This window comes from Dipodomys merriami, unplaced genomic scaffold (genome assembly GCF_024711535.1).
Source record: "Dipodomys merriami isolate MVZ:Mamm:240054 unplaced genomic scaffold, mDipMer1.0.p SCAF_446, whole genome shotgun sequence".
In the NCBI taxonomy this organism is placed as follows: domain Eukaryota; kingdom Metazoa; phylum Chordata; class Mammalia; order Rodentia; family Heteromyidae; genus Dipodomys; species Dipodomys merriami.
Genome location: NW_027206009.1, coordinates 830,888 through 843,719, shown reverse-complemented (window position 1 = coordinate 843,719; position 12,832 = coordinate 830,888). Strand labels below are relative to the sequence as shown.

The following is a 12,832-nucleotide window of genomic DNA, read 5'->3' as shown; positions in this document are numbered from 1 at the left end:
TGGAGGAAAACAGTAAAGAAACAGATATCAACACCTAAGCAACTGCCTTTCTAGAAAGAGAGATTAAAGAAGAGGAGGAATTCTTCACCAAAAACCAGAAAATTTCCTAGTCTGTCAGATGATCTGTCAAGTATGAAGGCAGAAGCAATACATTTCAATCTTAACAAAAGTTCAAAGTATTACTTCTCCCATGTGTCCCTTCCCATCACACAGAAGACGTGGGTTTTTTTAAAAACAAAGAACAAATCCACAGAGAGGGGAGGAAGAGAACCGGCAGCGTGGCTCGATGTCGAGGCAGCGATGGCCACTGGGAACATGCCAGAGGCACAGGCAGCCTCAAAGAGATGGCCAATGGTCTTGCTAGAATTTCTAGTCAACTGTCAAGAAGTGGAATGACATTGGTAAATATAAAGAACATGAACCTTGCAAGAAACTAAAGACAAATGAGAAAGTTGCCGGGCACCAGTGGCTCAGGGCTGTCATCCTAGCTACTCAGAAGGCTGAGACCTGGGGATCACAGTTCGAAGCCAGACCAGGCAGAAAAGTCCTTGTGAGACTCTTATCTCCAACGAACCACTCCCAAACCAGAAGTGGCAATGTGGCTCAAGTGGTAGAGCACTAGTCTTGAGCACAAAGAAGCTCAGGGACAGTATCTAGGTCCTGAGTTCAAGCCCCACAACAGACAAGAAAGAAAAAGAAAGAAAGAAAGAAAAGAAAGAAAAGAAAGAAAGAAAGAAAGAAAGGAAAAAAAAGAGAGAGAAAGGAAGGAAGGAAGGAAGGAGAGAGAGAGAGAAAGAGTGGGAGGAGAGGGAGGGAGAGGGGGAGGGGGAGGGAGAGGGAGGGAAGGGAGGGGAGAGGAAGGGAAGGGAAGGGAGGGGAAGGGGAGGGAAGGAGAGGAAGGGATTTATAAAGATGAAAAGTCACACTTCTTAAATAGATGATATAGGGGAAAAAATTCAAATATAGAAAAGAACTCAAACCATCCAAAGAAACCCAGGTAATCATCTGTGGTTGGAAGGTGGATGTAGGGATTAGAATGAGAAGCCGAGGATCTGCTGGGGATGTGGCTCAGTGGTTAGAGCTCCTGCCCAGCATCAGCAAGGTCCTGGGTTCCATCCCCAGGACAAAAGCAAATAAAGGAATTCTGGGTATTGTTGAGGGAGACGAACAGGCAGAGGCCGCCCCAGGAGATAAGCTAGAGGTACGGCAGGCTTGAGGAGAAGCAGGAGGCTCTCCCTGCCCGCAAGGGGCTTCCCATCCGCCTTCTCTTCCAGCTTTGTTGCAAGGCCAGGCCACCTGCACATGCGCACTTCCTCTCATGCTCCAGTGAGTCAGAGCAGCCTGCGAGCAGCCCCAACCAGTACCAGCCACCGAGCTCATCATGGCGGCGGCTGCGGGAGCACCGCGGGGCGCACGGCTGACAGAGCACAGCCGGAACCAGGGATCCTCCCACGCGGCGGGGTGGCTCGTGAACTCTGCAGGCCCACGCCACAGAAAAGCCGGCAGCCAAGAATGAACAGTGGCTGGGGAGTGGAGATGGGGAGAGGTGTGCTATCCGGACCGAGCAAGATCACTCATACGAGACCAGAAACAATGGCTGCTGGGGGCACACGTGACCCTGTCCTGTTCACCCATCCTCCCGGACTCCTGGAGAATACTGACGAGGAGTTCGTGTGTCGGCTGTCACAACAGCAGGACAAGCGCCAGAAGACGGGCCCATCAAACAGACGTCTGTAGGGCACACAGGCTCGGCCCTGCTGCTTACAGAGACCTGGCCTAGCACGAGCCTGGCCACACTGCTGAGCATCATGAGCTGCCCCACCGCCTCAACACGCAGAGCGGGATTCAGTCTGTGTGAAACATTCAGGTGCTGAAAACAACTGAAATGGTCCCTTCATCCAGGGGGCGTAAATCGCTTCCGGCTACGCATCCTAAGCAGGGCTCTCCTGCCGAGAACAGCAATGAGGGCTGCGCAGAGCGAGGTGGGGAATCTTCAAAAGTGTCGGTGCTAAGAGCAGCAAAAGATGATGAAAGATCGATGATAGATAGATGATAGATGATGACTGATAAGTAGATGATAGATGATTGATAGCTAGATGGGTGGTAGATACATAGATAGATTGATAACCAGATGGGTGGTAAATAATAGATAGACAGATTCACTTCCCAACATGAAAACAGGAGTCACCTCATGTCTGCCTTGTGACTGATGGGCCCAGACACTGAAGCAATGGACTGCCAGTTGGGCACTGCCCTGGAACAGACTCTGTCCTGGGAGAGGGACCCGAGGGGCTGCTCCTTGTGAACCTGCGCCAACAGGGACCTGACCTTCACTTCACAGAAATGAGCCCATTTCTTGATAGGCTTCATGTTTACAAGCAGAAGGAACAGAGATCAAACAAGACACCAGAGCCAGATAGAGAAGATGAGCTACAGTGCCCAGCAGAGGGCCCGACTGGTCCTAAAGGAACACAGCCCCTGGGGTTGTCCACGGGTCTCAGTCCCGCCCACTTTCCCAGAGTTCCTTGAGGCAGCCTCCAGGCTCCTGGTGAGCCAATCAGAAAAGACTTGGCTTTTCTGAAGACAGGCGAGGAACTTGTTAAACTACATAGAAAGTCTCCACAAAGTCCAAAAATGGCCACAATTACTTTTTTCTCCCACTGAGGCAATGAAATTGGAGACCTATGACAAAAGGATAGGTTGTAAGTTTCCATTCCAGGTCACAATGGAGAAAGACAAAGACGGTGTCTCCTGTGCCGGCAGCTCCACCCCAGCTGGAACAGAGTCCAGTGCTTTCAGACATGGAAGACAGACAGCAGGGAACTGGGACGCTCAAGAGAAGGAAGATCCCGGGAGCCCACAGCCAGCTCACTGCAACACAGGGAGGAGGAGCCCAGAACATTCCTCGGGCTCACTGGGCTCACCAACAAAAAGCTGTGTCTTAAGTTCATACAGCAGGGATCTGCACAGAGAGCGCCCGGGCGCAGTGGCGCATGCCTGCAATCCCAGCACTCAGGAGCTGAGCTGCGAGGAGCATGAGTCTGGGTCAGGCCTCAGACGTCTTTAGGGATGGCTTCTTGGAAGAGAGAACACTGGAGGGCAGAGCCGATACTCAGAGGCAGCCGAAGGCCAGGAAGAGAGAGGGACACAGGACGGAGCCCCGAGGGGCATGTGAGGCCCCGACACAACACCGAGCACGAAATGGGGATGAGAAGCAGCGGCTGGCGGCTCACACCGGCCATCCTGACTGACCAGCGGCTGGCGGCTCACACCGGCCATCCTGACTGACCAGGGGGCTGAGAAATGAGGATCTCAGATCACAGCCAGCCTAGGCAGAAAAGTCTGTGAGAGCTCATCTCCTGTTAAGAGGGGAAAAAAAGAGCAGGGGAGCTGTGGCTCAAGTGGTAGATCACCAACCTTGAGTAAAAAAGCTAAGGGAGAAACACTGAGTTCAAAGCCTCAGCATTAGCATGAAAAGAAAAGGAAGGAAAGAAACAGGAAGGAAGGAATGAAGGGAGGGAGGGAGGGAGGGAGGGAGGGAGGGAGGGAGGGAGGGAGGAAGGAAGGAAAGAAGGAAAATAAAGAGGGAGGGACAGAAGGAAGGAAGGAAGGAGGGAAAAAAGGGAGGGAGGGAGAGAGGGCTGCAGAAGTGGTATAGGATGTGCAAGACAGAAAGGGAGCTGGACGGGAGAGGACAGATACAGATGCCTGAGACAGAATCAGGCATGCACATGGCAGCCACCATGGCCCACAGAGGCAGCGCGGGGGGGGGGGGGGGGGGGGGAAGCAGACCTAGGGAGGGGCAGGGGCACAGGGAGAAGGGGGAGTTTCTGGGAGCAGCACGAGGGTGGAGACGGAGCCCAGCCCTGGAGCCAATGGCTGGCAGTCGGCTGAGGCATTGGACACACAGCACTCACCTTCTCTCCCAGGTCTTCGGGGCCCTGCTCCTCAAAGAGGCGGATCTTGTCTTCGATGCATTTCTTCAGAAGGTCTGCCTTGCTTTTGTTCTTAGACCGTGGCTTTCTGGCCTTGGACTGTGGGTAGAGAGGGCAGAGGGCAGGCTGTGTGTGTGAAGAGGGTCACAAGCAATCTGCGCAGCCCAGGGTCTCCCCACCCCCAAGGAAGTGCGCGCATCTCAGACGGCAAAACTGCCTCTGGCCAAGAGGGCAAAAAATGTCTATTTCCCTTGCACAAGCTCAGCTTTGAGGCCTCTCAACAAAGAATGCTGGACGTGGCTTAGAAGAGCACCCAAGGTGGAGCCGAGAGCAGACTAGCAAGCATGTCACAGGGAAGGGGAAAGTTCAAAGCACAGTGTGTGGTGGGAAGAGGAAAGTTCAAAGGCCTCGTCTGCAGTCAGCTTCCCGGGTGACATCTGAGACAGGGCCTGGGATGCTTGGCACTTTGAAGGGCTCCTTGGGCAGCCTGAGGGGAGCAAGGGCAGGGACAGGGCGCAAGGCGGTGGCCTCAGCCAGGGCAGCTGCATGGGGCTGCCTGGGGACAAACTGCACTCTGCCCAGAGGCACACAGCAGGTGCTCAATTAGGCAGTTGTCACTCAGAGCCCCGAGACTCCGTGTGAGACCCCGCGCTTCCCACCCACTTCAGCTGAGACGAGCACCCTTCCTCTCTGCATCACAGGGGCCTGGTATGCCCTGAACGTGCCACTGGCTGTGCCTGCGCCAGTGGGCAGGGGCGGGTGCCGTCTTGGGCACCGTCTCCCCCGTGCTTGGGAAAGAGCGGAGCGTGGTTGTGAGCTGGGGTGGGGCAGCTGTGTTCACATTCCCGACAGCCACTGCGGGAGGTTTGCAGGACACCCAGACGCCAGCATGGCTGGGGGGGGGGGGGAAGCCCAGAGCTGGTGGAGGCTCGGTGCCCCATGGGGCCAGCAGGTGGGGTGGGGGGTCAGCCTGGCCCCCGTGTGTCCCATCTACCTGCAGCTCGGGGGCAGACAGGGCCTGGTCCAGTTTCAGGAACTCTGCTTCTCGCCAGGCTGTCTGAAATCGCTGCTGCAGCACTCGAGCCCGGATTTTGGGCAGGGCCAGGCTTCGATCCATCTGAGCGAAGCTGCTGTGGGCCTCCTGCTGCAGCCTGAACAGCTCCTCCTCGGACACGGCGAAGGCCGCGCCGCGCAGCTTCCTGCCAGGGGAGCGAGAGAAAGCGCCGCGGTGGGCTGGGCCGGTGTGGGCAGGCTGGCCTTCTAAGTCTGTGCAGAAGCAACAGCTCCTCATCCGGGCACTTCGTCCACAAGCATTTCTTGAACACCTAATGTCTGCCACCCTGGGCACAAGCCCACCTTGGAGCTGAGATTTCAGGGCCTGTGTGGTACCCTTCTGGAGAGAGGCTGCCCACCCTCCTGATCTCGACTCTAACCTAGCATCACAGTCTTAGAAAAACACACACGACAACAAAGCCCTGTCCAGCAAAGCCTGATAAATAACATCCTGTGAGCAGGGACCGGCTATGGAGGGCAGAGAATAAGAGCATCACAGTCCTGGCATGTGCTGGCCAGGAAGAGAGACCGTATCTCAAAATTATAGTTTTCTGCTAGCCAGGAGAGGCCCCTTGTTTCCTGCTGGATGGTTCACTCAGCAGTGGCTTTAGAGATGCAGCCGCAAAATGGAGCCAAATGACGGTGAAGAAAACGATCTCACAGTAAGAAACGCCACCAGGCTGCAGCTAAAAGCTGGGAAGAGCCGGCAGCCACTGATGGAGGGGTGCGGCAGGGCTGGACGCAGACCGGGCTCAGCCAAGGCGAACTAGCGGTGGAAGGGGCAGTTCGGATTGGATTTTCACTGGTTCAGGGAGAACTGCTTTGTTTCCCTGGTCACAAAGACTGGGGAAATAAATGAAGCCAGGCTCACAAAAGAGAAAGAAGGGACGGAGCAAGAGGCCACTCAACCCAAATCAAGATGAGGAAGGGACACTGAACCAGCAAGCTGACCACAACCTGCGTAACTTCCCCGAGGAAGGCACCACCCAGCGAACTGAATACACCCCCCCCACCCTGCCCATGAACTTTTTCTTCGTGTTTTGATTCCTCTCATGGTACTGTGTGCTTCCAAAAGCATCCAAAACACCTCAGTTCTGTCATTTGCATTCTACAGGCAAGACAGATGAAGCCCAGAGAGGTTAAGCAACTTCCCTACCCTCAACACAGCAGGCACCACTAGGACTTACACCCGGGCCTTTTGGTCTATGTTGCCTATGTCTCATTCGGCACTGGCTAGTTTCTGAGCTCATGTACTGGCCTCGGTCAAGCAGTGCAAGCCTTGTGGATCTCTGTTGGGTCACTAAGGTCTCTCCTGGGCCAGGCCACTCTGAAGCACGCACTGAAGAACTGGCAGGTATCTGGGAAAGTGACAGGCACCCCTCAGAACAGCCCCACCGCCGTGGCCTCTGGTGTGCCCTGGCATCTTTTCAAAACATCCTGTGCACCAGGTGCCCGTGGCTCATGCTTGTCATCCTGGCTACTCAGGAGGCTGAGATCTGAGGACGGTGGTTCAAAGCCAGCCTGGGCAGGAAAGTCCGTGAGACTCTTACCTCCAATTAACCACCAGAAAACTGTGGCTGTGGCTCAAATGGTAGAGCACTAGCCTTGAGCTGAAGAGCTGAGAAACAGTGCCCAGGCCCAGAGTTCAAGTCCCATGACTCCTCCCCCCCCCCCCCCCCCCGCAAAAACTCCTGTGCAAGCCAAGCACTGTGGCTTACTCCTGCAATCCCAGCTTGTCGAGAGGCTGAGGTTTGGAGGCATGAGGTTCCAGGCCAGCCCAAGCTGAAAAGTCTGCATGACTCCATATCCAATTAACTGGCAAAAAGGAGGGCTAGAGGCATGGCTCGAGTGGTAAAGTGCCATCTGTGAGCCCGGAAGCAAGTGTGAGGCCTCTAAATTCAAGCCCCAGTACACACACACACACACACACACACACACACACACACACACACACGCACACACACACACGTGCACACTCACATGCACACATACACATACGCACACACATGCGCACGCACATGCATACACGCACACATACACATATATACACACTCACGCACATACACACACGCAGATACACACGCGTGCACACACCCACATGCTGCCGCCTGTCCGTTAGTCTCTAGTCAGTGTCGCAGGGTACAGCCAGCAGCATGTGGCCACACGGCTCAGGGTGGGGCCGTGACTAGAGCCAGGGTGACTAGAGTGACGGGGCCAAGCACGGAGAGGCGCACGAGGCCCGTGGGCTGTGCCCTCACCATCTCATGCCTGAACATCAGATGATGTCAGGAGGGCCTGGAACATTCTCCTGCAGGTCCCCTCCCCACGGCTCAGGGTTCGGAGGGGCCAGGCGTATCCCCGGCTCAACCCTGGGCAGCAGGTTCGAGTCCCCGAGAGCTCCGTGTGTTTTCCAGACAAGCAGTGGCAGTGTCCCCAGGTTCCTCACCAGCCGCCTGCCGGGTCGCTGCGATGCTTCCTCGGGGGGCCCTGTGGTGACTGGGAGGCCCTGCTGGCTCTGGGCGCGTGTAACTAAGCCACGCCGCGCCCGGCCGTGCCCCTCTCCCGGCCTCCCTCCTCGGCAGAGGGTGGGCCACTCACGTGAAGACCAAGTGCCCCCAGCGCCGCAGCTCGGCCTGCTCCTGCGTGCAGGCCTCCGGCGTGTCGTGCTGCAGCCTCTGCTTCACGCCCTTCATGCCCTCCTGGCCTCGCTCCCTCTCCTCGGCCTCCAGCTGCGAGGCCCGGGCCTCTGCCTCCCGCCCGTGCTCCTCCAGGATCTGCTGCAGGAAGAGCCAGGGCACGCTGCGCTTGAGCAGCTCCTGCGTCATGGCAGAGCTCTGCAGACGCCGCAGCTCCTCCGTGGCCTTGTCGGACAGCGACAGGGTGAGGGCCTGCAGCTCATCGAGGGCCGCGCGGTCCAGGTGCTCCTGCAGCTCCTCCAGGGCGGCGCCCTGCTCCGCCATCACGCCCCTCCACCTGCGCAGGTACTGGCTGGGGTCCTCCGGGGCTCGGGAGGCCACGCCCAGGCCCATCTGCTCCTTGCGCTGCTCCTTGTGCTGCAGGAGATCGAGAGGGCATTAGTAGTCCCTCAGGGCTCAGCAGGCTCAGCCCCGCGGAAGACACTGGGGGACACAGAAGGAACGGCAGCTCCGATCGCAGCCCTGGCGTCTCTTTCCCCCACAGGAGCCTCAGAGGGAAGGGGAGCCCCTCAGCCTGGCACGCCGCGTGCCCTGGCCGCACTGGTCCAGGCAGCTCCCCTCCAGCTCTGCCCGGCCCTTGTACACTCAGGCCTCGAGGTTTCCCGAGGCTCCCAACCACACAGCACTCCCGGGCCCGAGCGCTCAACCCGAACAAGACACCACTGCCTCGCGGCGTACCGCGGTGTGCACATGGCCTCCGACAGCGTCAAACGCACCCTTGGCCTTTGTCCTCGGGGCTCGCATTGGCTGCAGATGCTCTGCTAAGGCTTCCCGGGCCTCCTCCAGGCCCCCAAAGCGAACTGTGCCTGGTGCCAGGTGACCACGTCTCCTCTGTCAAGGCTGGCAGACAGCGGAGGGGTGTAGAGGAGGATGCAGTTTACTCCCTAAGACAGGTCTGGGCGCCCATTGGAGGTCAGCTGCATACCAGAGATTGCCTTTGACCCGTGTGTGTGTGTGTGTGTGTGTGTGTGTGTGTGTGTGTGTGTGTGTGTGTGTGTGTGTGTGTGTGTGTGTGTGTGTGTGTGTGTGTGTGTGTGTGTGTGTGTGTGTGTGTGTGTGTGTTCCAGTTCTGGGGCTTGAGTTCAAGAGCCAACATGCTGTCCCTTAGCTTTTTCACTCAGGGCTGGCACTCTCCCACTTGAACCAGCACTCCACTTCTGCGTTTTGGGGGGGGAGTGATTTGGGGTTGTTATTTGGAGATAAAAATCTCACAGATTTTCCTGCCTGGGCCAGCTTTAAACTGTGATCTTCAGATCTCAGTCTCCTAAGTATCTATAACTACAGGCGTGGCCACCAGCGCCCAGCTTTCACTGTATTCTTCAGCTCTCTGTGCTTTAGTGCAGTCACTTTTAAATCCAAAAGGAACAAATGATATAATCTCCATAGAGGGCCAGTGAAAAAGCTCAAAGCAGCTAATGCATATACTGCACGCAGTGCTAGTAAGCACTCAGTAAGCGCCAGCATCGTCCTGAGTCACTGGGACCAGACTCCTCTCCTTTGCCCAAGCTGGCGTGAACCGCGACCCTCCGCCGCGTGGAGACAGAGGAGCCCACAGCTCCCCACCAAGTCTCTAGCCGTCAGCCACAGACGCCCCTGGCGATGCCTGCCCCAGTGTCCTCATGTGCTGACAGCAATGGCGGCTGCTGGGCGCCCATGGCCAGGGCCACCGAAGGGGTCACCAGCACAGCGGCCTCCGTACCTTCTGCAACAGCTCTCGCCTTCTCTTAATCATTAACTTTTGGCGGAGCTTTTTCTTTTCCTGCTTCAAGTCATTCTCCAATTTCTGCTTTATAGAAAAGGCTTCTGTCTGGGCCCGTTCCAACAGCAGCTCCATCTGATCGTCATCCAAGTATCCCGCCCTACAGGGAAAAGACACAAAGCGAGTGACCACAGGCTCCACCCACCTCCCAGGTGACTGTGGCCATGCCGAGTATCTCCATATTCGTTCAGTGTGAATCTGAAATCACTTCCTCTTCAGGAGGAGGAGCAACTCAGACATAACTGGAATAGCAGCAAAGTGAGTGGCTGTCTACGGAGATGGACGGAGAAAGCTCAGCCCGGGACAGATGTCTGTCAGGACAAGAGTGCTGAGAGAACGTGACATGGAGAGGGACAGGGAGCAGAGAACTTTCCAAGAGGAGGTGCGGGCTCAGGAGCTGGTGCCAGGAGGAGCGGGCCTGGGAATGGCCCGGTGACAGTCCCGGGGCGTCCTTGACACAGGACATACCCCAACGAGAGAACGTACACAGATGTTCTCCTGCCGGGTCGGCAGGTATCTGAGGAACCCACGCTGACAGGGAACTTCCAGTAAGACTGGCACACCAAATTCAAGAGGTGATCCACGCTGCTGTCAGAGCATGGGAGTTAGAGGGGTGCGTGGCCCTGGAGGGGCGTGGGCCTCTCTTTCCCACTCTGTCGAGTGATTCGATGCCTCCGGACGTGCTTTGATGTGGCAAATGGCTCTCCACAGACACAGCCCCTCACGCTCAAACCACGAGCCAAGTAACCATCCCTAGTTTATCATTTAGCCAGGCTGCCGTGCTGTGCCTCAGCTACGGCAAAGGCCCAAGGTAGCCCAGGGACACAGGCAGCCACCCTAACGCAGCCAGCTCGCTAGGATCCCGAGTAGAACAGAAAGACAGAGGAAGGAGGAGCTGGGCCCTTGCCTCTGGCCTCTCCCATGGGCCCCTGCCCTGGACTGGGATTGGCATCAGGGGTCCCTGGCTTCCCAGGGGAGCTTCTGACTTGGGCTGCTCTGTACCACCGGTTTTCCCAATGGCATAATTCCAGCTCGTGGAGTGCAGACGCTGGGACTTCCAGCCCCTGTGATCACATCATTGCTGGTTTCTCTTGAGTGTCCATATGCCGGCACTGTTGGTTCTGCTTTCCCAGAGTCCTGACTCTCACACGGTGCCGAGTCCCCTCGGTTCCCATCACCACAAGCCCCTGCTCTGTCACCATCCCTGGGCAATGTCCCCAGCCCACACTGCCAGGAGGCTTCCAGAAGGAATAGGTGAAGGAATAGAAACAGGTTCTGGCCAGCCTTTAAAACCAGAATTTTTAAAACAAGAGCACAGCCAATCCTCCCCCGGCAACTGCTCACGGCAGACAGGCAGCTGCTGGCGTCTGCAGGGCAGGGAGCCTTCCTGTGTGTCTGTTCCCTTCGCTTCCGCGCAGGCTAATCAACCTGCAGTGCTGAATTCATTAGCAGCTTGCTTGCTGGCGGGGGGGGGGGGGGGGGGGGGGGGCGGGGGGAGGTGACTGCATAATTTACACCTCACAGAATCCTTCCAGAAGCAACTGTCCTCATAAAATGACCTCCAGCACAGAACTGATTCATACAGCCCCCCGATAGTCTGGCCCGTTCTCTGTAGAGCTCGCAGCCTAAGGAGAACCCAGTTCATCGACTGTAAGTAAGCTGGCTCAGAGAAGGTCAGAGGAGGAACCCGAGCCTCCCTTGGCCCTGCGGTACCCCAGTACTGTGGAGAAAAAACCCAGAGACCTCGACAAGCACCTGTGTTATTTGTACTAAGTGGCAAAGGCAAATGCTAGAGCCAGCGTATGGCAGGGCCATACACCACCCCAGCGTCAGTCCACTGAGCCTCTTTCACGGACTTTTCCACAGAGCATGGCTGGGACCTGGCCGTGGAGTAATCTAGGATAGGCACACACAGGGACACAGCTATCAGCTGAAGACCTGCAGACTGAACCTGGGAGATTAGCAGAGCGCATCTCTGGTGTGTCGTGAGAGGGTGGTTTTCAGAGTGATCACAGCCTATGGGCTCGGAACTGATCCATGCTTCCTCCCTTGAAGGCTCCGGCTTCACAACATGGAGGCATTAATGGGAGGAAATGAAAGGCGGGAGGTATGGCCTGATTGGAGGAAGCAGGTCATTGGGGGTGTGGCCTTGGGGGTCTCCTGTCCTGGCCACTTCCTGGTTCCCCTTCTCTGCTTCCTGACTGTCATGAGTTCAACTGCTCTGCTCCTCCACCATGGTCTGAACCTCTGACCCAAGTAAGTAATTCCTCCCTTTAGGTATGCTTCAGTATGTTGGTCATGGTAATGCGTAAGTAACTCTGGCTGCATACCATCGACAGTTGTCTTGGCTACTGTGTATGGTTTCAAAATCCATACTGCAGAGCTTCTCCACAGCTAGACAATTTATCTTAAGAATGAAGTTCGAGGCAGGCACCCATGCTCACACCTGTAATCCCAGCTACTGGGATCTAAGGATCTAGGTTTAAGGCCAGCCCAGGCGGGAGAATCCATGAGACTCTTATCTCCAATTAACCACCAAAAAGCTGGAGGAGAGCAGTGGCTCAGTGGTAGAGAGACAACCTTGAGCAAAAACCGATAAGGGAAAGCACGCAGCATGCACACACGCAGAGGTCAGCAGCGGTGGTGGGGACGCAGGCAGGGCCGCTCCGCCTCCCGGGGGGGGAGCCTGGTTACCTCTCGTGCCTCTGGATGAGGAGCGTCAGCTGAGCAGCTGCAGCATTCAGGAGGCCTTGCACTCGGGTCTCTGTGGACTGCAGGCTCTGGACCAGGTATTCCCGGTGGCCAAACCTCTTGCTTAGATGGTACCTCTTGGTAGCCTGGAGGAAGTCCATTACCTCCTCTACATTCTCCTATTCAAAAAATTACGTGTTTTTTTAGCCGGGAACTGGTAGCTCACACCTATAATCATACCTATTCAGGAGGCTGAGATCTGAGGATGCCGGTTCAAAGCCAGCCAGGGCTGGAAAATGTGTGATTCTTAGCTCCACTTACTAACCAGAAAAACCAGAAGTGGAGCTGTGGCTCAAAGTGGCAGGGCACAAACCTTGAGCAAAAGTGCTCAGAGACAGCGCCCAGACAGTGTCAGCCCCATGACCACCAATACGTACATACATATATGCATATATATACACACGTATACACACACATTAGGTATCCTTAATTATAATGCCGAGAAATCTTTGTAAATACTTAAAATCCTTTTTCCCTTTTAGAGAGTAGCCCGGAATTAGCCCTGCTCACCTCCACACCACAACGAACACGTCTAAGATGACGAGGTGAACGCCACCACGCCCCTTCACGTCAGAAGAGACTGGGGCTCTGGGAAACCGGGCAATCCGCCCAAGGACCCAGGATGAAGGAGGACATTA

General features: G+C 56.1%; 1 protein-coding gene across 3 annotated transcripts in view; it reads right to left on the bottom strand.

Annotated features, from left to right (window-relative positions):
* Positions 1–12,832, bottom strand: part of LOC138808189 (limbin-like) — a 54,976-nt gene that overhangs the window by 17,388 nt on the left and 24,756 nt on the right. For all 3 annotated transcript variants that reach the window (XM_069994156.1, XM_069994157.1, XM_069994154.1), the window contains exons 12-16: positions 12,138–12,313; positions 9,384–9,543; positions 7,587–8,041; positions 4,930–5,134; positions 3,918–4,034 (exon numbers count right to left, since the gene is read on the bottom strand). In XM_069994156.1, the coding sequence (XP_069850257.1) occupies positions 3,918–4,034; positions 4,930–5,134; positions 7,587–8,041; positions 9,384–9,543; positions 12,138–12,313 (1,113 nt within the window). The remainder of the gene's footprint in view (positions 1–3,917; positions 4,035–4,929; positions 5,135–7,586; positions 8,042–9,383; positions 9,544–12,137; positions 12,314–12,832) is intronic.